At 41.7% G+C, this 22,431-nt stretch overlaps 1 protein-coding gene across 3 annotated transcripts in view; it reads right to left on the reverse strand.

The window, feature by feature from the left end:
- The window catches only part of ESYT2 (extended synaptotagmin 2), a 98,814-nt gene that overhangs the window by 10,297 nt on the left and 66,086 nt on the right, over nucleotides 1-22,431 (reverse strand). For 2 of the 3 annotated variants that reach the window (XM_030826350.1, XM_030826351.1), the window contains exons 9-15: nucleotides 21,262-21,438; nucleotides 19,623-19,705; nucleotides 18,041-18,089; nucleotides 16,627-16,716; nucleotides 16,056-16,151; nucleotides 6,090-6,164; nucleotides 4,644-4,730 (exon numbers count right to left, since the gene is read on the reverse strand). In XM_030826350.1, the coding sequence (XP_030682210.1) occupies nucleotides 4,644-4,730; nucleotides 6,090-6,164; nucleotides 16,056-16,151; nucleotides 16,627-16,716; nucleotides 18,041-18,089; nucleotides 19,623-19,705; nucleotides 21,262-21,438 (657 nt within the window). Of the gene's footprint in view, nucleotides 1-4,643; nucleotides 4,731-6,089; nucleotides 6,165-9,210; nucleotides 9,274-16,055; nucleotides 16,152-16,626; nucleotides 16,717-18,040; nucleotides 18,090-19,622; nucleotides 19,706-21,261; nucleotides 21,439-22,431 lie in introns of all 3 variants that reach the window. The other variant, XM_012512305.2, reaches the window with a different exon arrangement.

Here is a 22,431-nt window from a genome sequence, read left to right on the forward strand (position 1 = left end):
ATAACTAGGATCATGTCTGCAGAACCCTTCTACGTCTTCTAAGCTCCTGACCCTTTGTCCTCAGAGATAGGAACTTAGAAAATGTAGAAAGCAGCCAGGTGGGGTGGCTCACGCCTGTAATTTCAGCACTTTGGGAGGCTCAGATCATCTGAGGCCAGGGGTTCGAGATCAGCCTGGCCAACATGGTGAAACCCCGTCTCTACTAAAAATACAAAAAATTAGCTGGGCATGGTGGCGGGCACCTGTAGTCCCAGCTACTCAAGAGGCTGAGGCATGAGAATCACTTGAACCCGGGAGGAGGAGGCTGCAGTGAGCCGATTATCGCGCCACTGCACTCCAGCCTGGGTGACAAAGCTGTTTCAAAAACAAACAAACAAATGTAGAAAGGTCCACAGACAATACTAGTCTGTAAGAAAGATATTTTTAAAAACCTAAACGCATTTCAGCCATATTCTCTTAAGTAGTGTTTCCATAATGATTAACATGGTACGAAATCTCCTAAGAAAGACACAAAACACTGTTAACAAGCAAAAGATCTGCTATTTCCTCATTATAGATTACAATGAGCACAGAAAGAAATGATGCAATAATGACAAATGAGAAAAGCAATAACGACAATAATGACCAATCAGTTAGGAGAACACTGGGTTAATAGGCAATAGTCTACCTGTCTTTTAACCCCTGGGAAAATGGTGGCAATATACATTCATAATGATGTATACAGTTTCTACTCATGACACTTATGGAGACAATACACTTCTAAGTAACTTTTAAGCCTTCTCTATTCAAAATCCACATTAAAGAAATTTGCTTTAAATGCAAGAAATTTAAAGCATTTGCTTTAAATGCAAGGCAATTTTTCCTATTTTTTCAAAAAACAGAGGCAGATCTCACTATGTTGCCCAGGCTGGTCTCAAACTCTTGGCCTCAAGTGATCCTCTCATCTCAGCCTCCCAAAGTGCTGAGATTACAGGTGTGAGCCACCATGCCCAGCCTTTTTCCTGAATAATAACCTTCCGCTTTATCTCTGCAACAGGAATTATTCCTGTTAGATGGCTGTAATATAAAATAATTTAATCAAATAGAGTAAGAACTCTGAAGGTTTCTCAGGCTATACAAAAATGGTCAGAGAAAGGCTGGGTGCGGTGGCTCACGCCTGTAATCCCAGCACTTTGGGAGGCCGAGGTGGGTGGATCATGAGGTCAGGAGATTGAGACCATCCTAACACGGTGAAACCCTGTCTCTACTAAAAAAAAAACAAAAAACAGCAACAACAAAAAAATACAAAAAATTAGCTGGGCATGGTGGCGTGTGCCTGTAATCCCAGCTACTTGGGAGGCTGAGGCGGGAGAATCACTTGAACCCAGGAGGCAGAGGTTGCAGTGAGCCGAGATTGTGCCACTGCACTCCAGCCTGGGTGACAGAGCGAGACTCTGTCTCAAAAAAAAAAAAAAAAAAAAAATGGTCAGAGAAATTAACACATAACTACTCAGGAAAACCTAAAAGCTTGATTGCGTATTTCTTTTTAAACTAAACTATAATCACAAAAGCAGTTTTAAATGAAATAACTATGACAATGTTTGTAGAACTTTAAAAATTATTTTTAAAATCCAAGGTCCAGTAAGCATAGATTATTTTGAGAATATAGAAGTGCACTTTATGAAGGAAAAACCAGCTAGACAAAACACAAATCCTTTTGTATAAAACAGAATGTAAAAAAAGTATCAGGTTGGTGCAAAAGTAATTGCAGTTTCAATGGCAAAAACTGCAATTACTTTTGCACCAACCTAATAAAACCACCAACGCAGAATAATGAGACAGGACCAGGCAAGCCGGCATGACCAGGTCTCCAAGGCCCGGCTGTTCACACACACACCTATCAAGAGAAGTTCAAGACACAAGAAGCAAAAACAGAGGCTGAGGAAAAAATACAAATTCAGGGATTTAAACACCGTGCTCTTCATACCTGATATAAGAAGTAGTCTGAGAATTAGTAAGGCCCCAGAGGGCCTGAGCAATGCCACCAACCACCCTGACCTACTGACATTCATGAGACACTCGCCAACACCAGAAAGGCACACAGCCTACAGGTGCACGTGGAGCGTGTCCCAGGATAGGCAGTGCTCTGGGCCATAAAGCCGGTCTCAAACATAAAAGGGCTCATGTCATACAAAGTATGTTCTCTGACCACTATGGAATGAAACTGGAATCAATAATAGAAAGATTAAAAAAAAAAATCCCCAAACACGGAAACTAAGTAACAGACCAAAATACCCCATACACGGGTCAAAGGAAAAAGCTGAAAGGGAAATTGAGGAAATAATAATAATCAAAAGGAGACATCAACCACCAGTCAAAGTTCGTGAGATGTAGCTACAGCAGAATTTACAGTGAAATTTACTGGAGTAAATGCCCACATTATAAAAACAGAAATGTCTCAAGCTTCTTCTTTAAGAAACTAGAAAAAGAGAAGCAAAGACCCAAAGTAAGTGGGACTGAAATAATAATGGTCATAGCAGAAATCAAGGAAATAGTAAAAGAAAAGCAATAATGACAATTAAACAAAAAATTGCTTAAGAAAATAAAATCAATAAACATCTTGTAAGACTTATTAGGAAGAAGAAGAGAGAAGACAGGCCAGGCATGATGGCTCACGTCTGTAATCCCAGCACTTTGGGAGGCCAAGGTGGGTGGATGGCTTGAGCTCAGGAGTTCCAGACTAGCCTGGGCAATGTGGTGAAACCCCATCTTTACATACATAAACACACACACACACACACACACACACACGCCCCTCCAAAACACAAAAATTAGCTGGGTGTGGTGGTGTGCACCTCTAGTCCCAGCCACTTGGGAGGCTGAGGCGGGAGGATTGCTTGAGCCTAAGAGGTCAAGGCTGCAGTGAGCCATGACTGCACCACCGCACTCCAGCCTGGGTGACAAAGTGAGACCCTGCCTCAAGAAAAAAAAAAAAAGATTAATAAAGCACCAATAATAAAGACAGTGTGATACCGGCATAAAGACAGACATATAGAACAATGGAATAGAAGGAATTCCAGAAATAGACCCATACACATGGGCAACTGAATTTCTGGAAAGTTGCTAAGCTAATAAATTAGGGCAAGTAATAATCTTTTTAACACAGACTAAACAAGTGCACAACTGCTGAACAACTACACAGCCATATTAAGAAAAAGAGGCTGGGCACAGTGGCTCACAACTGTAATCCCAGCACTTGGGGAAGCAGAAGTGGGAACATCGCTGCTGGAGCCCAGGAGTCTGTGACTAGTCTGGGCAACACTGTGAGACCCCGTCTCTACAAAAAATAAAAAAATTAGCCAGGCATGGTGGTGTCTGCCTGTAGTCCCAGCTACTCCGGAGGCTGAGGCAAGAGAATCACTTGAACCTAGGAGGTGGAGGCTGCAGTGATCTGTGATTACACCACTGCACTCCAGCCTGGGTAACAGAGTGAAACTCTGTTCTCCAAAACAAAGAGGTGGGGTGCGGTGGCTCACGCCTGTAATCCCAGCACGTTGGGAGGCCAAAGTGGGCAGATCAACTGAGGTCAGGAGTTCAAGGCCAGCCTGGCCAACATGGTGAAACCCCGTCTCCATTAAAAATACAAAAAATTAGCCAGGCGTGGTGGCGCGCACCTGTAATCCCAGCTCTCAGGAGGCTGAGGCAAGAGAATCACTTGAACCCAGGACGTGGAGGCTGCAGTGACTGAGATCGCACCATTGCACTCCAGCCTCGGTGATAGAGTGAGACTTCGTCTCAAAAACAATGAAACATTAAAAAAGAAAAACCCCCTAAACGTCTTACAAATTCAGTATTAAGACAAATAACCTAATAAAAAAGACAGGCAAAAAAAACTGAATAGACATTTCACCATAGAAGATACACAGACTGTAAAAAAGCATTAAAAGGTGCCCAATGTCACTAGTAATGACACGGAAACCACCCGGAAATACTCCTGTCTATCCACTAACAACACAGCACTGGCGAGATGTGGGGCCAGCCCGACTCACATGCACTTTGGTGGGAATGTAATGTGGCACAATCTCTGGAAAAACAATTGGGCAGTTTATTAAGAAGCTAAACAGGAGCAATCTGCTCCTGGACATTTTACTCAACAGAATGAAGGCATATGTACACACAGTCTTGTATGTGATATTCACAGCAGATTTATATGTAATAGGTCTAAACTGGAAAGAACCCAATCTTTTATCAATGTCTTACTCACAGGTAAATGGATGAGCAAATTGTGGTATATCCATAAATACTACTCAACAATAAAAAAAGACAAACTGTGGATATCTGCAACAACACGGGTAAACCTCAGAATAATTATCACCAGAAAATACAGACAACTAGAGTACATACCGCATAATTCTATTTGTATAAAATTCTGGAAAATGTGAACAGTAATCTATAGTGACCGAAGGCAGGTCTGTGTTTGCCTGGGGCTGGGGGAGGTCCGGGTTACAGAGAGAACAAGGGAGCTCGGTGGACGGATCTACCAATTGTCCTGATTGTGGCGATGGATCCTCAGGCGTATACACGGGTCACAACTCAGCAAATTGTATACTTTAAAAAGTCAATTGTATTTCAATAAATTGGTTAAAAAAATGCAAATAAAATACCTCAACTTCAAGGTCCTGGCGCTTGGGATTGTGAATGAAGAAAGTGAAGTTTTCCTCCCACACAGGTTCATTGGTTTTGTATCGAATCTGGAAGAAATATACAAATTATTAGCTCTGATATTTTCTGTGGAAAAGGGCTACTCATTTTATGTGTTTAGAAGCTTAGAATGAAAAATAAAAATAAATAAAACAAAAAACTAGAAGCTTAGGTTGACCTTAATTAAATTCCAAGACATGTATTTGCAGGTATGCACTATTATATATTGATTGTGGACGTGTTGAAAAGATAACGAGACGGTCTAAAGCCTTTTGAGTGTGTCATGAGGCCCTGAACTGTGCACCCACAGATAGAGGCTTCGTGTGCATGGCCTGGCCTCAGTTCTGTAATGACTTTTGCACCAACATAATAGCTCCTCTAAACTGAGGAGGCTGTGCACTTGGGCACATCTCTTAAACCGTTAACAATTCATTGAGTGACGGCCTGTAACTTTGGGCAATTTCTTTCTTTTTTTTTTTTTTGGTAGGGGGGATGGAGTCTTGCTCTGTCGCCAGGCTGGAGTGCAGTGGCGCAATCTCAGCTCACTGCAACCTCCGCCTCCTGGGTTCAAGCAATTCCCCTGCCGCAGCCTCCCAACTCGCTGGGATTACAGGCACGTGCCACCACGCCCAGCTAATTTTTTTCTCCTGTAAGGAAAGTAGAACATATTACAGCAATATGTAACAGCAATACCCTCTTCTCAAGTCATAATTCTAACTGTATTGGTTGAATTTTAAGCACTGTTGGTTTTCTTTTAAACAATATTTATAGAGTGCTCAAGACAAACTTAGGAATTGTTCCCATGTGTCTATTCATGAAATCAAGCAAAAACATATTCATCTATTACTTCCTAATGTTGTTTTTGTTTTGCTTTTTGAGACTGAGTCTTGCTCTGTCGCCCAGGCTGAAGTGCAGTAGTGCAATCTCTGCTCACTGCAACCTCTGCCTCCTGCCTCCTGGGTTCAAGTGATTCTCCTGCCTCAGCCTCCCGAGTAGCTGGGATTGCAGGCGTCCAGCACCACACCTGGCACCATGCCTGGCTAAGTTTTGTATTTTTAGTAGAGACGAGGTTTCACCATATTAGCCAGGCTGGTCTCGAACTCATGACCTCAAGAGATCTCCCCGCCTCGGCCTCCTAAAGTGTTGGGATTACAGGTAGGAGTCACACCACACCTAACCACTGAAGTTATTTTTAAAAATGAACAGTATATTTCTTGCTATTTCAAGTAGCTGGTTACCTATATCAAATGACTGATTTAAGAAAAAATAGACCTGGAAAGCCCTGGTCTCGATGCCCACACTATCACACAACTGAATGCATTTGCAACCCGGCATCCCCCCGTGAGACAGCAACACGCACAGCGCCCACACGACAGGCACCAAGGCTGAGTCGGGGGCCAGTGCCTTACCTTGCTCTCCTGGGCCTTGTGCCCAACTGACATCTGGACAACAGGATTTGGGTTGCTGCTTATTTTCTTCCCTGACTACCAAAACAAACAGAAAACAGACAAAATAAATAAACACATTTTGAAATGGGTCTTAACTAAAAATGAAATTACTGGCTTATATTAGTAGTCATTTTTATTTATCTCTGATCTTAAGGGAATACCTGGGAACAATTTAATGGGAAAACATATGCTACACACACCCCAAACCATAACTACAAAACTCTCATTTGCACACACATTTTAAAGGTTAGCGTCTGGTATTTTTAAAGCCAACTACTTTGGAAAACTGAATCTTCTAAAAATTCTTAATCATAGTTTTCAAAAGTTCTTTTATTTACAAGGATAACGAAAATGAATAAAGTGCAATTAATGAAAACCAAAAACCATGAGAAAAGACAAATGTAAAAGAATGTAAAATTCAGAATATTTCTCTGGTGGGAATAAAAACACTACACAGTGTCAGATATATGGTTTTATGTTCTCAACTTAGCGTCTTCTGTTTGAGCATTTTTAAGCTTTCATATATCAAATCTTGCTTACCAGCTGCTAAATAATTTTTACTGGAAGAATAAACATCAGTTTAGAATCATATTAAATTAAGCAGATATAAATATGAATAAAAAATTCAGGACTAGGAAAAACGGTAAGAAGTATACATTAGCACACATAGTTGATAGGAGAAAATAGTAAAACAGCAGATACGTGTGACATGAGGTTTATTTATAACTTAGCCCCACAAGAAGATGCAGTTAAATATCTGTGTTAGTGGAAATTAATTAGAAGGTCACAAAAATGTTTTTGAGTTAAATAATTTTAGAGTCAAGACTCAACAATACAGCAATGTCAGAAATAGGTGTCAAAATCCTATCATTATTGGAAGAAATATTATTAGCTCAAACCTACTGCGATAATCTATTTTCTGGTTCATCTTTCTGATGTGAATGAATTCTGCAAAATGAAATAAGTACTGTTAAAAGAAGTTTCCAAGGCTACAGATTACTGTGGCAGAGAATACTAATTTTCCCCCTAAGTTAATTTTCTCCTTTTTCCTTTAATATTAGAATTCCCAAGTGTTAGCTGAGCACAAGTCCTCTGTAAATAAAGATTTTGTTGACAAACCTCCCTTGCAGTCAGGCACGGCCACGCAACTAAGTTCTGGCCTCACAGGAGGCTGTGTCCCCTCGGGCTGGAGCCACAGGTAGCTCGTGGCAGACCCCCAGGCCAGAACCCCCGGACTTTAGAGGGAGATCAACTACTGCTACTTCTAAGTCAGTTCTGTTATTAGATACAGAAGCCAAGGTTGCTCCTTAACTAATAATATAAACACTTCATCTCTGAAAAAGTGGTCACCTGTTCCTAGAGATTGACTGCATCTTGTCAATTTTAAAACATATACTTTTTTCCCCCAACTTTCTAACATCCCTGAAAACAGAATGAATCTTAAATCGATAATATATACCTTTTCGGGGGAGGTTGGCAATAGTGAGAGTTGTCACTGCCCTAACCAATTTATTTTGCTTCTATTTTCTGTTTAGGTATACCTGTCAGTGACATGATTAAAGTGTTTACCCTAAGTCTAAAATTCTCTAAGTATCAAATAAACACTGTCAAAACTTAACGGCATTTAAAATCTTAGTGGTTCATAAAATAATGATGTATCTTAAAATGGATGATGTTTTCAATCCTATGAAATAAGGTTAAGTTTTCTACTATGATGCAATATTCCAAATACATCAGCACAAGTCAAAGTGACAAAGTATAATAATAATATAAGTGTAAGTCAGACTGTCTTGAACTTAAACCTCAGCTCTATTTATCCCTTGATTATTGGGACCTAAATGTTGCATCTATCTGAAACTCAGTTTGCAAGTTTACAAAATGGGCATTTTTGGAACCTAGATGAGCTAATATAACAAAACAATTATAATATATATTATCCTAGCTACACTGGGCACTTTCGTATGCATTATTTTATTTAATGTATTCGATAATTTCATGAAGAGGATACTAATCCTTCCATTCTACAAACAACACAACAGAGTGGATGAAGTGTCTTGTTGGAGGTCACACTGCTTGCTGAGTAGTTAGGTTGCAATTTAAACACAGTCTGATTTCAGGGCCTTCAGCCTTAACGTTATGTTCTCAGGTAGCAAAGAAGAGTGTTGATGTAATTCCTTTCAGTGTTCTGGAGGGCACAGTTATTTCACCTACTGTGCTAACTAGTACTCCACAGGAGGAACCTGTGCTCCTTGGTGCAGGACGAAGTGGGGGTTCGCAAACACCACACTATAAAGCAGACTCTGCCAGTCTCCTGCACCTTTGAAATCCAACTCATTTTTTCCAGATGAGACTGGTTAAAAACAGTTCCTGTTTCTTTAGGATAGATAGAGTTTTCTTTAAATAATTACATGTAAAATTCCCCACCTCCCCCTAAAATTTAAGCCTAAAATGTTCAAAAAAATTAAAGAAAAAATAATAAAACATTAAGTCATAAGAAAACTTTTTAACAATTTGTCAGAGCACACACGTGGATGTCATATTTTAGGGAGTGGAGCTTAGTTTTCAATAGACCTCATTTAATGAAATTGAAAGCTTCTCAAAAGATCTATCACCCGAACCCAGCAGCACCAAAAGCCATGAAGTTGTTGACTCAGAGATGACCCTAACTCAACATATTGGAAGAGGTGATATTTAAATGTATATTCACAGTTCACAAGGCATACCTTTAAGTCATGATTTAAACATCAGTTAAGATTTTAAGTAGAACTTCTACATCACAATTTTCACAAATTCAAATCCAATTAAAATAGATATTTAAATCACCTTAGAGACAGTTGCCTAAAGCCAACAGGAAAATAATCTAATTTATCATACTAGTACTTTATAAAATTTACCTTCAAAGTTGACTTTAATTGTTCTAACTACTAATTATTGGATAACAAAAGTAGGGTCTCTTCCACTGTTAGACAATTAATTACTATATAAATATGGGAGGTAATTTGCCAATAAACTTATGAGACAAAGTATCATCTCTTTCAATATGTTTTCATTAACTCTGTGACCTGAAGGGAAAACAGTTTACCTTTAAAGCTCTCTGAACTGCAGTCTTCTTCAAGACATCGGGGTTAAATTCTAATGGGTTACTCTTTCAAGTCAGAAGAAAACGAATATGCCAAGGGTTAATAAAACATGCAATGAAGTTTATGTAAGGTTAAAGACATGAAAATTTACGGGAATAAACAAACAAAAATCTTTCAACAAAACCACCAGAATTACACAAACAAATGCCACCTATAAAACTCTTTATGCCTAAGACTTCATCTTAGAATGAACCTTTAATCTATGAATATCAAAAGACAGCTCCTTATCCCCTATGATTAATATTCTTTTACTACCCCCACCCTCTTGATCCTTTGTGATTTCACAAATACAAGAGTGGGACTTTAGGAAAGGGTTCTATTTACTATTCTCTGCTGAATAAACCCCTAAAATACCAATCATAATTAAAGGTTTTATTTGAAGCACAATGAATGGGCCACAGCCGCCAAGTCCCTCTCAGGCCAGGTCAGGTCCTGGAACAGCCGCTGAGACGCACCTACCCACCCAGCACCCAGCAGAGGAGCTGCTCCTCTCTGCTTGTCCTTTTCCGGGGTAGGAGTCAGGCTGGCTGGATCCTCACAGAAGCTTCTAGGGCTCTAAATATAGTCCTATGATTATGGGTTTTATGTTTACTTTTATTGATTTTTTTCCAGTTCATTAGTTTCTTGCCCTCGAAAAGGCAAGACTGAGTTGTTTTGCAAGCTCCTTCTAGGACTAGTATTCAATATTAAAGAATTTATCATTTTAGTTGTAATTAACTTCAAACTTGTGACAAGCTGAACTAATGTTTAATTTTTTTTTTTTTTTTGCTAAGCAAAAGATTTTATAATGAAGAAAGATGAATAACTAGCCTCTCAATCTTCCGTGACTGGCAGGCTGGGCCAGGAGAGAAGATGGAACAGGCAGCCAGGCAGGAATTCACATGACCCTAAAGCTGCTGGTGGAGCTCTCAGAAGTCCCTGGATCCACTGCCTCCGTCTCTAGGTGGAGCGTGGAGCCTGGACAAGGCATCCTTCACACACTTCCCAGGGGCTCATATACAATGAGGATGGGAACTCTGCTGCCCGGAAGGACTGACATTCTTCAGATATCCTACGAACCCTTCCTGAAGCTCACTTTTGGATAGATATGGCCTGCACCAAAGACACTGATTATTCTAACATGCATCAAGTAAAGTAAAACAAGGAGACAGGCTGTGGTGTGTGGGTAGGGGATGCAGGAGAAGCTGTGTAAGGTAGTGGACAGCTGTGTGGCTCTGGGGATGAGACAGACTAGACTGTGCAAGTGCTTCAGGCAGGTGCCCCGTCGGGAGGCCTCTGGAGTTACTCATCTCGCAGCCTTGGGCTACTCACCGTCAGGAGGCAGTGGGAGCACCTGTGTTTTTTGTTTTTATTTATTTATTATTTATATTTTTGAGACGGAGTCTTGCTCTGTCACCAGGCTGGAGTGCAGTGGCGCCATCTCAGCTCGCTGCAACCTCCACCTCCTGGGTTCAAGCAGTTCTCCTCCCTCAGCCTCCCGAATAGCTGGGACTACAGGCATGCGCCACCGCACCCAGCTAATTTTTTGTATTTTTTTTTTAGTAGAGATGGGGTTTCGCCATGTTGGCCAGGATGGTCTTGATCTCCTGACCTTGTGATCCACCCACCTCAGCCTCCCAAAGAGCTGGGATTACAGGCGTGAACCACCACACCTGGCCTTTTTTTTTTTTTTAAATGACAGCCAAAATAACTTGCACAAAGCTCCTAGCATCATTAGTCCTAAGGGCCTCCACAGTGGTGGCTATTACCCAGCTAGCACTGTTATGTTTAAGGCGTTAGTGCAAATACCACTCATCTCAGATGAATTCCACATACAGACTGATGAATCTATAAACTTAATAAAGTGACAATAAATTCACTTTGCACTAGGGTCGAGTGGACAGGAGGCACCAAGCACCCGGACTCTGGGCCCACGATGAGTTCCGATTCCAGCTCTGCCACGCACTGACGCCGTGCCTGGGAATCTCTAGTCTGTGTCATCTGGGTTCTTGGTGTTGTCTTAATTTCCTTATCTGTAAAGTGATAATGAGGGTCTGGGGATTAAATATGTAGCACCCTGAGACCCCTGCCTGGCTCCTGGAAAGTGCTCAGTAAGTATGCTGTCCTATCAGGCTTAAGATGCCAAAGCTGGCCACCATGAGTCAGAGAAAGTCCTTCTTGTTCAAGCCTGAAATTAAAGCCCAGAATTTCATCAAAAGAAGGAGGGCAAAGTTCTAAGAATCCACATTATGAAGAGGTCATTTCCAGCCTAGGAGAAATTCCTGTTGTCCTAAGTTTGCAGATGGGGATCACTGGTGGCAATGCACTCCTGGAACTGGAATTCAAGGTGCTTTTGAGTGGGTAGGAAGTAAGAGAGCACTGGGTTGGCAGCTGTCAAAGCCTTCACCAGTGACAGCAAGGGTCTCAGCTCTCTGGGGAAAACTGGAGAAGCACTGATCTGGCTTCATGTTGAAAACCAATGGGTGGGGAAAAAGTTCAAATTTGTTTTACAGAACATCTTAGGTGATGCATGTGTTCTAATAAGGAAGTACAGTGTGCCACTTGGATAATGCTGCAGGAAAGCTGATTTTGGTAACCCTCCTGATACGAGGTCAGAGATATTTCCTTTCTGCAAAAGGAAGCGGTTGTAGAATTGGAAAAAGCAACTTGGAAAAGCTATTGGAGATAAACTAACAGTTTACACAGGGGAGCTATCTAGTCACATTTATAGTCGCCTATGATGAAATTTTCTGCTAACAATCATCAGAAGCAAAAAATTATTTTCTTAAAAGTAACAGAATATGCTGCTATTATGTACTGCTGACCTCATTTTGACTTTAAAAAGGCCTTAGACATATATGAGTAGATAGCCAGAGAGACCATGGTTACCACTTACTATTGCTGTGACTCTGAACAGCTCACCTAACCCTTCAGGGTCTTGATTTTCCTCATCTGTAAGATAGGGCAAAATACCTGTTCTTCCAATGAGATCACTTGGACATGGGGCGGGGAACATCACATACTGGGGGCTGTCAGGGGGTGGGGGGAGCAGGGAAGGATAGCATTAGGAGAAACACCTAAGGTAAATGACGAGTTGGTGTGTGCAGCAAACCAACATGGCACATGTATACCTATGTAACAAACCTACACGTTGTGCACATGTACCCTAGAACTTAAAAGTATAATTTAAAATAAGTAAATAAATAAACAAAATACCTGCTCTTCAAGTTTTGCCCCCACCCTCTCCCTACTTTAAAAAATAAGAATAAACTGAGAATGCATAGGGAAATCCTTTGGAAATAGAAATGAAAACTCTACAAATATGCAAAGCTCTATCACTACTCTATTAAGGGACAACTGGGCCGTAAGAATCTCACTGTCAATTGGATGAAGTCTCACTTTCCAGGCTAATGACTAAGACGCTGTGGCCCCCTGTGGTCCAGAAGCAGGTGAAAACGGCTCTCTACTGAAAGCACAGAGAACAGCACAGGTATCCAGTGCCAGACATACGGACCACGGGCAACATGTGATGAGATGGGAACAAAGACACGCTCAATTATCCACTCCAGGAAGGTCTTTAAGTGTCTTAAAAGAAAGTGAATCACAAACTTAATATAGTTTTCTTCTCCCTTAGGAGCTCTGGGTAAATCATGTGAGTGAAGGCAAATTTTTATTTAAAAAATGGGTGAATTTCTGTCTTCACGTGATCATCCCCCAAGTGACTGAGAGTTGATTACACAGCAGGGTTTTCAAAGAAGGCCCTAGTTCTGACTCTTGCGTGTTTGATCAGGAAGGGATAGTAGGCCGGGCATGGTGGCTCACACCTGTAATCCCAGCACCTTGGGAGGCTGAGGCGGGTGGATTGCCTGAGGTCAGGAGTTGGAGACCAGCCTGGTCAACATGGTGAAACCCCGTCTCTACTAAAAATACAAAAATTAGCCAGGTGTGGTGGTGGGTGCTTGTAATCCCAGGTACTCGGGAGGCTGAGGCAGGAGAATCACTTGAACGTGGGAGGTGGAGGTTGCAGTGAGCCGAGACCGTGCCACTGCACTCCAGCCTGGGCAAGAAGAGCAGAACTCCATCTCAAATAAAAAAAAAAAAAAAAGGAGGGGATAGATTTTAAAACAGTTTTGTGAAAGTTTACAAAAAAATTTACATCTCACATTGAGATGAACCACAAGAAAATGAATTTTAATCATTATGGCTTCGTTTCTCCTCAGGAGAGGTTTTTTTTAACGAGCCAGTAGCAGTTGAGGAATGGAGGGCCACTTCTCTATTTGCCAGGGTTGTTCATCTCATGGTCAGATGTTCTCCAATGTTACAACAGTGTTACATTTCACAAAACAAGCACAAAATAAATACACAATAATTAAAATCATGCAAGAAAATAAAAGCATGCAACATAAGTCCACCGCCAGCCAACTGCGTTAGAAGTTCCAGTCCACATTCTGGCAGTTTCCAAACAGACAAAGAAAGAACCCCAGAGGACTCACAAATAGTGCTCTATAGACTGAGGCGGTATTTTCACAAAACACTAGTCCCGACGCTCGCCTCTCTTTTAAGTAGCCACACCCAAAGTTTCCCTCGTAGATGCTCTTAGGGCAGTGGAGCCAGGGGAGAAAGCAGAGAACGGTGGATTGTGGTCAATGAGAGCACCAGGAGCACCACAGACAGTGAGAGGCAGAGCCAGAGAATCCCAGAGCTCACGGGACGCCCCTTAATCCAGCGCCAGAGAATCCCAGAGCTTGCGGGACGCCCCTTAATCCAACGCCAAAGGATCCCAGAGCTCACGGGATGCCCCTTAATCCAGTGCCAGAGAATCCCAGAGCTTGCGGGACGCCCCTTAATCCAACACCAAAGGATCCCAGAGCTCACGGGATGCCCCTTAATCCAGCGCCAAAGGATCCCAGAGCTCACGGGATGCCCCTTAATCCAGTGCCAAAGGATCCCAGAGCTCACGGGACGCCCCTTAATCCCGCACCGGGCACGCCGCGGCTCTGCAAAGATCCTTTGCCTCTGATGGCCATAGCACATTCCATGCACAAAGTGCCCTTTTAACAGAAGATGAATACATTCTCTCTGGGGTTTTTTTTTTTTTTTTGGTTATGTGACATTATTCAAATTTCAATTTAATGTGACAACACACACAGTTCTAAAGAGGCCTAATCTTTTGTAGTCAATTCACTGATACTATTCTCTCTACCCTAAAATAGAAAACAAATTCACTTCCATCAGGCATTATGGAAGCCTTTACAACAAACATTACCATGGCTAAAAGCAAACAATTCTACTGTATAGAAATTCTGTGGAAAGATTAAATACTTAATGAAATAACTTTTTCCAAATTGAAATTGTAACAGGTAAAGTCATAGACTTTAGACTGGAAGACTGATCAAAGGCCAAGGTAAATACTTTAAGAGAAATGTAAGAATTCTTTTAAGAAGTTAAAATCGGTCAAGAAAGCTTCATTGAAATAAACAGTGCAATTCTATACAATTACATACAACAAAGAGTACAATCACATCCTCCCAGTATGAAATATAAGTGATCAATCATATCTTAATTGTAGATAACTTTAAATAAAATGCACTGGTGCACAAATATTTACTTCATTTCTGTGCAAAGCTCAAAGAAATGCACAGTTCTCAGAACGTGGAAGGTGCTGGAGGAAGCCAAGGGTGTGCATCTCGTGAACTATGAAGCATAGTCTGACCACGGCAAGGCAAGACTACAGGGGATTGAAAGGTCGATAACTGAGGTCCAGGATGTGTGTCGAGAAGTGAGTTAAACGCTTCTTTGCCTTCTTGTCTATCTCCCTGCTAAACACTGACAAAGGGAGAAAAGACACAGGAAGACGATTTATGTACAAACGCACTTGGGTGGATGAGTATTTACTGTGGAGGAGGAATTATGCAAAGAATAGCTTGGGGAGGAAAGAAACTTCTGCACCAGGTGGCAGCAGTCTTTCTTCCAACAAAAGCGGCTGTGGACAAGATGAAATAAAGACTGAGTGCCCAGTCAACAAGTGTATGGGCACTCTAAAATCATCAAACAAGATGACATGACTAAGGACCACACTGCTAGCCTCACTAGCAGGTTTAAGGTAGGATGCCGGAGAGCACACTATGCCTCACGAGATTGAATTAGTAAGATCTTCCTTCTCTATGGTTACAGTTATTACCTATAAAACGATATTTTACATTTTTTTCTCTACAAATGAACAATTCTGATGCAAACAAAAGTATATGCTTCTACGCACAGAGTGTCTCGTATCTGGCAGTAGGTCATTCCGAGACATGGCTTCCTTTTGTTCTGTGAGAAACATCCCAGGCACCCGGAGGCCGGCTCGCTTGTGCAGCAGCACCATTCTGCCATCTGATGCCCCAGGGATCGCCAAGGCCCAGCAGCTCACGCAAGGCCCTGTGACAGCCAGGATGAATCTGGATTTTGTAATCAGAGCTGCTTCATTTTATTCCCATTCCAAATAGAGACAATTCCCATCCTAAGGCAACTAAGTTTTAATACTTAGTGATTTTCTAGAGAGTTAACTTCTTCTCCTGACCACTATTCATCTTCTTTTCCTATGTACTGCATTAAATCCAGCTAAATGTGTAAATAGAAATGTATGCACTCCCAGAGCAAACAGTAACTTCTCCCTCTCCACTGCCACTCTCCTGCACTTGGATGTGAAGTGAAAACGCAACAAGAAGAGAACAGGTGATGCAGAGTGCTGCACAAAGCAGTGGTTACAAGCAAGAGCAGCTGCTAGGAAATACGCACCCACAGGTGTTACCACTGTGTTACCTACCGGAAGGTTCCTTGCTGAATCCAAGTATAAGATCAGCAATGCAGAAGAAAGACCATCGTTGGCTTGGTCTTTGTCAGCTTTGATGTCTGTTAGCACCTAAAAGGAAAGGAAAAAGGCCTTAGCAGCCATGTTTCCACAGGATTAGATACTACTTCTATCTGATTGTATCATGTTGATTACGCTAAAAATAAGAAAGGTGAGAAACCATCCAATCCATGCAATAGAGATGGAACTAAAACAATAAATACCTTTTAAATAACAAGACTACTATTCCATATATAAGCCAATTAAATGAAGCACTCAGGTGATTTCTGGCTCTCAAATCCCTGCACTTTAACGAGCGCAAAACTAAAGATCTGATAAAACAGGTATGAATGACCTATAAATTTCATTTTAAAAACTCCATTATCTTTAATTTATCCCTGATGCTACTATGGTGACTTATTACACAATAATGAAAATTACTGCTATAATTGTTAAAAAAATCAAGTAGCAACACAACTGAGAGACCAATCTCAGTTATGAGGAGTAGTTGGTTGGGTAGTTTTCAAGAGCACATGCTTCACAGCACCTTATCGAGGTTTGACGCATTTGGCATTAACGTGAGCCACTCCAGTCTCAAGTGTAGCTTCCCCTTGGGAACCTCGTCCAGAGTGAACCACTGAGGAGAAAAAACGTTTACATTCAGCAAAAGTTCTTCTGAATCAAAAATCCAAATTAAACCCAGTCTCTACAAATGTTCCATGCTGCTCACTAACCGTGAGGCAACAACAGTTCTCAGTAACGCGAAGGCTGAGCCTCACCATGTCCAGCTCTGCGCTCTGTGGATGCCAGTGACCCCCCGTTTGGAGGTGACGGCAGTGACAGGGGTGAGCAGACCCTTCTAAGTGCTTTACACACACCAACCCGTGACCCCAACAGAAACCCTAAGCAAGTACTAGTATCATTCCTACTTTACACATAAGAATTCAAATGTTTTCTAGGACTACCTAGAGACAGTAAAGTCTTCTATGAATAGACTTCTTTTTTTTGAGATCGGGGTCTTGCTATGTTGCCCAGGCTGGGCTCAAGTGATCCTCCTGCCTCAGCCTCCCCAGCATCTGGGACCACAGGCATAGGCAAGCATGCGCCACCAAATGGCCTTTAATTACAGGACAAGAGATAATACAACACTGATTCCAAATACTGAATTTCAGTATCAAATGACTTAATCTGTTTGTTCTAATTCATCACTCTATACTAATAAAATAGTATACAGCTGTATCAGCTTAAAAGTCACAAAATAATTTAATCAAAGAGGCTCCTCAAATGCTAAATGATAGAAGCCATGGGCAGGACTGTCCATCCAGTGCCCGGCACACCCAGGAAAATGAGATGTCACAGCCAATGAATGCTGAACACTCAAAGGAGGGAAACGTGTGATTATGAAAGCAGCAGAATTCAACACTTTTGTTTAATTTTGCTTCATTTATCTAAATCTTACCCTTCTTTTAGAAGCCACCACAAATGTTTCCTTTTTGATACTTTTTATTCTGATAGCAATAAAACGGTGGAAGTCGAGCCTCTTCGCCATGAGTTCCCACTGTGAGACGCCTCACTGACCGCCCTGTGCCTTCTCCACTATTCCCTCCAACCGCCTGAAAATCTCCATCACTAGGGGGCGTCTCGCACAGCCCTGCTCTTACTCCTGCAGGGATCGCATGTTTGTCTGCAATAACGTCCGTTTATGCTTCATATCCGTAAGGATTCCCAGCATATAGTAGGGACTCAACACGCACCTGAATGGACTCTTAAATTTATTTCTTTTCATTTGCTATTTCTAAAAGGCCTAAATGCTTAGTATTTGTGAAGTAAATGTTGTTCACGCCATACTAATTAGGATTCCTGCACTGTGTGATGGTGAAGGGGTGGTTCGTGGCTCCTCTGGCACAGGGCAGGGACTCAGTCAGCAATTGTAAATAGATCCACATTCCAGGGAAACTTACTTCATCTAAAATGCGCTCCTTTTCAACTTCAATGAGATCAATCATAAGACTATAAAAATAACAATACAACAACTTTAGAACATAGAAACACATTTCTTACTGAAACAACTTTAAGACATAGAAACACATTTCTTCCTGAAACAACCTTAAGCATTTGTCTATGAACAAGCACTCCAGAAATGCAACAAAACGCTAATAATTTATCAAGGAACAGGCTATTCTTCCACAAGCTTCCTCCAGCTCACCCCCAGTGTCAGGAGAGTAAGGAAGAGTGAGATGAGCTCAGAATACTGAGTTTGGCCCAGCTGAGGTTAGAGCTATAAAACAAAAACAAAAAAAACAACTCATCTTCCCTACAATGTTTTATGCATCAAAAAATGTTTAAAAGCATCTCAACCCTCTTATTTTATACGTCCTCTCGGAACGTCTTATTTTATACGTTCACTCACAACTCCAGTAGGGCTGTGCGTTACTGTGGATTCCTCACTCGCACAGTGAACGCTAACCTCACCTTCCCCCACCCTTGCTCCCAGGCTCTAGACCCATGCTGCATCGAGCCCGATGGACGCCTTCACTCGATGTGACTGAGAGGAGGCTCATTCCAGTTCCCCTAAACCTCCTGTACTTCCAAGATTGGCACCACCCCCAGACGCCAGATACAACTAGATGGGATGATTATACTCCCACTTCTTCTTGTAGCCTCTTCTGCCTCCCACAATCTATGTCTACACTGCATTCTCTCTGTCCTGGTCTATGACACGCTCTCTTATTTGGTCTGCCAGTCTCTAAGCTCAGCCCCCGACAATCCAATCCACACAGCGATTTTCCTAGAATGAGCACCTGATCTACCCCTGTCTGGCTTAAAATCTCTCAATTGTTCCTAGTTGTCCTAGGAAGTCTTATGAACTCTGAAGTCAGGCCACAACATGCAAGGCCATTCTTGATGAGGTATGAACCTCTCCAATGTATTCTATCCCTGCATATTTTTTGCCACAATTAATTCAAATAACTTAATTCGGTTAAATTAATTAGAAATAATTGATATTATTAACAAATGGTGGTTAAACAATAACCATTTTAAAAGTTTATTTTTAAAGCTATACTAGTTGTTCAATTGAAGTGAACAAATCAGTATTTATTTTCCCAATGTGAATTACTATATCCTGACAAAAATTAATCCAGCAACTCAAAAAAATTAAAAAACCCATTTTTGCAACCTGGAATAGAACTGTCTGTCCACTACAACTCAGTACGGGGGCAGGTTCCGCATGTAGCTTTAAGCCTCGTAAACAAAGAGAGTGCCACTCAGATAGAGCTTTTAATTTATTTAACTTTAATTAACTTAAGGCTGGTGGCTGCTGTAATAGACAGCACAGATCTAGAAGACTCACTTCTCTTAAATGTGAAACTTTTAGGAATAAAAATGTTTTAAGAAATCCAAGGTGAAACAACTGTTATATCTAAGAACCATTTAATGAATATATAACAAGTATACAAATGTATTTTAAAACATATTTTTGATTATTAAAAAGAAAGACTGACCCCATGCCTTCCTCCAATAACCACAGAGGGTTTTATTTACCTTCCTAAAAAGTCATCCTTGTCTGGGTCTTCATCAAAGAGCTCAATCTCTAATTCTTGTCCAGGATGTTCATACACTAAAGCCTAAGACATCAACGGTTAGTAGTTCAGTGCATTTTTACTAATATAGTCATACACTGAGTATGATATGATGATTGTAGTAAATATGACCATGTACTTTTCTCTGGTGGTAAATCCTTTTTATTTATTTATTTATTTATTTTTGGAGATGGACTCTCGCTCTGTCTCCCAGGTTGGAGTGCAATGGCACAATCTTGGCTCACTGCAACCTCCACCTCCTGGGTTCAAGCGATTCTCCTGCCTCAGCCTCCCAAGTAGCTGGGATTACAGGCATGTGCCATGACACCCGGCTAATTTTTGTATTTTTAGTAGAGACGGGGTTTCACCATGTTGGCCAGTCTGATCTCAAACTCCTGACCTTAAATGATCCACCCACCTCGGCCTCCCAAAGGGTTGGGATTACCACTGTGAGCCACCACACCCGGCCAATAAATTCTTTTTAGAACACTTATTTTTTTATTGTCGAGTCACACACACCTCTTGATGACGGGAGGTCAGTGAAACACCTGCCACACAGTAACAGTCTACTGTGCTTGTTTCTAGGGATCCTGGATTGCGTCTCAATAGATCAAGTTCAATCACTCCAAAACAAGGTCATGGTATGTCACCCACAAGCTTGGTGCAAGGCATGAGACAGACCAAAGATCCAGGACACATCCCTCTAGTCCTGAAGTGGCTCCACTCAGATGCTATCTTGGAATAACCACAAGTTATCTGCTTAGCACCACTCAGGGTAAGAAACTGGCAAGAGACCAGACTGACAAAGGAGTAGGGGAGAGGAAACTGGTGGAGTATAAACCGTACGACTGTTCTGAAGGGCAATTCTACAGATGTGTCAGTCCTTTAAAATATGGTGGAGTATAAATCACACGATTGTCCTGAAGGGCAATTCTACAGATGTGTCAGTCCTTTAAAATATGGTGGAGTATAAATCACACGACTGTTCTGAAGGGTAATTCTACAAAGATATTTCAGTCCTTTAAAAATGTGTAACTTTTGATCCAGCAATTTCACTTTAAAGAGCTTTATCTGGGGAAAACTTGGCTGAGTGAAGAAAGAGACACTCACCTTCTACTTGTACAGCACTGTTTGTAATGCTGACCTGAATAGCCTGGGCCTCTCTGGGTAAGTCTATTCGATGGAATGGTTATTAAAAATCACGTAGATCTCTATTCACTGACATGTGAAGATGTCCTAATTTAAAAAAAAGCTTGCAAGGAGGTATATAACTAACCTCATTTTTGTGTTTTCTGCATTAATAACCACACGTAACATTTTATACTTAGAAAGACAAGCTACTCACATTATGAAAAATATTTTGCTGATCATTTAGTATGATAGCATTATGTAATTAAGGTTTAAAACATTACTTGGCATGACAAGAATGTTGTGTAGTAAGGAGAGAAGGTACGACACTTTTTAAAGATGGGAACAAGGAACATTTAAATGATGGCCTAAATTAGCCACACTCCCACGTGACCGTGCTGGAATGAGAGCTTGGCCACCCCGCTCAGGGCTCAGCCCACCACCCCAGCAACACAACAGACACGACACCCCACCTCATAGACTTCATTCCACTTTGGACTGAGGTTCTCCTTGATGACTTTGCTTTGGAAGATTTGGTTGCCAACTCTAATGATTCCATAGGGGTCTGACTTTCCCTTGACAAGACCCTTAAGGTAAGTGTCTTTCCCCTGAAGATCCTGAGCTTCAATAAAATGTATCCTTAGAACACCCTGAAAAGAAGAACAAACTGAAGGTTAGACCCTTGGCTGGCTCGTTTAACTGGCATGGAAGATAGCTACGCGCCTGACCCCGTCTCGAGAATCAGGAGTGCCGAGGGAATAAAGACCCTCTTCTGGTGCCGAGTACACCCCAGCAGTGGGGAAATGCAAGTGTGTACAGGAGAAGCAGGTGCGCAGAAAAACAAGAGCAGGGCAAGGCAGCAGTGCCTGGGTGGGGCTGGCTCAGAGGAGAACAGACGGGCTTCTGGAGGGACGACCCCTCCACAGAGACACGAGGACAGGCAGCCCCATGCAGCCCCAGAGAGCACTCCTGGCACAGGGACGCTGAGTGCAGAGGACCCAGCACGGTACCGTGCTTCTCTCAAGGAGGCTGGTGACACAGCCACCAAGCTGTACTAGATCTGGTGCTACAGTGAGTAATAACATGAGAGGTTGTGTCACACCTGTCACTAAGCATTAGACATGCAGTAACTATGCTGTTCCATTTTCAGAATAATCCTATGAAATAGTTATTAACCTTATTTTAGAGAGGAGAAAACTGCAACTTTGAAATATGTATTATTCATAGACTTTAAACATAGTCTTGGCCAGGCGCGGTGGCTCACGCCTGTAATCCTAGCACTTTGGAAGACCGAGGTGGGTAGATCACTTGAGGCCAGGAGTTCAAGACCAGCCTGGCCAATATGGCAAAACCCCATCTCTACTAAAATTACAAAAAATTTAGCCAGGCATGGTGGCGCATGTCTGTAGTCCCAGTTACTCAGGAGGCTGGGGTGTGAGAATCACTTGAACCCAGGAGGCAGAGCTTGCAGTGAGCTGAGATGGCGCCACTGCACTCCAGCCTGAGCGACAGAGCAAGACCCTGTCTCAAAATAAATAAATAAACAAACAAATATAGCCCTTTCCCTAAAATATTGTTTTACTGATAAAAGAAAAAAAATATTCACTCTTACTTCTTCCAAGGCAAACAAAGATGCTCCAGCC

This window comes from Nomascus leucogenys, chromosome 13 (genome assembly GCF_006542625.1).
Source record: "Nomascus leucogenys isolate Asia chromosome 13, Asia_NLE_v1, whole genome shotgun sequence".
In the NCBI taxonomy this organism is placed as follows: domain Eukaryota; kingdom Metazoa; phylum Chordata; class Mammalia; order Primates; family Hylobatidae; genus Nomascus; species Nomascus leucogenys.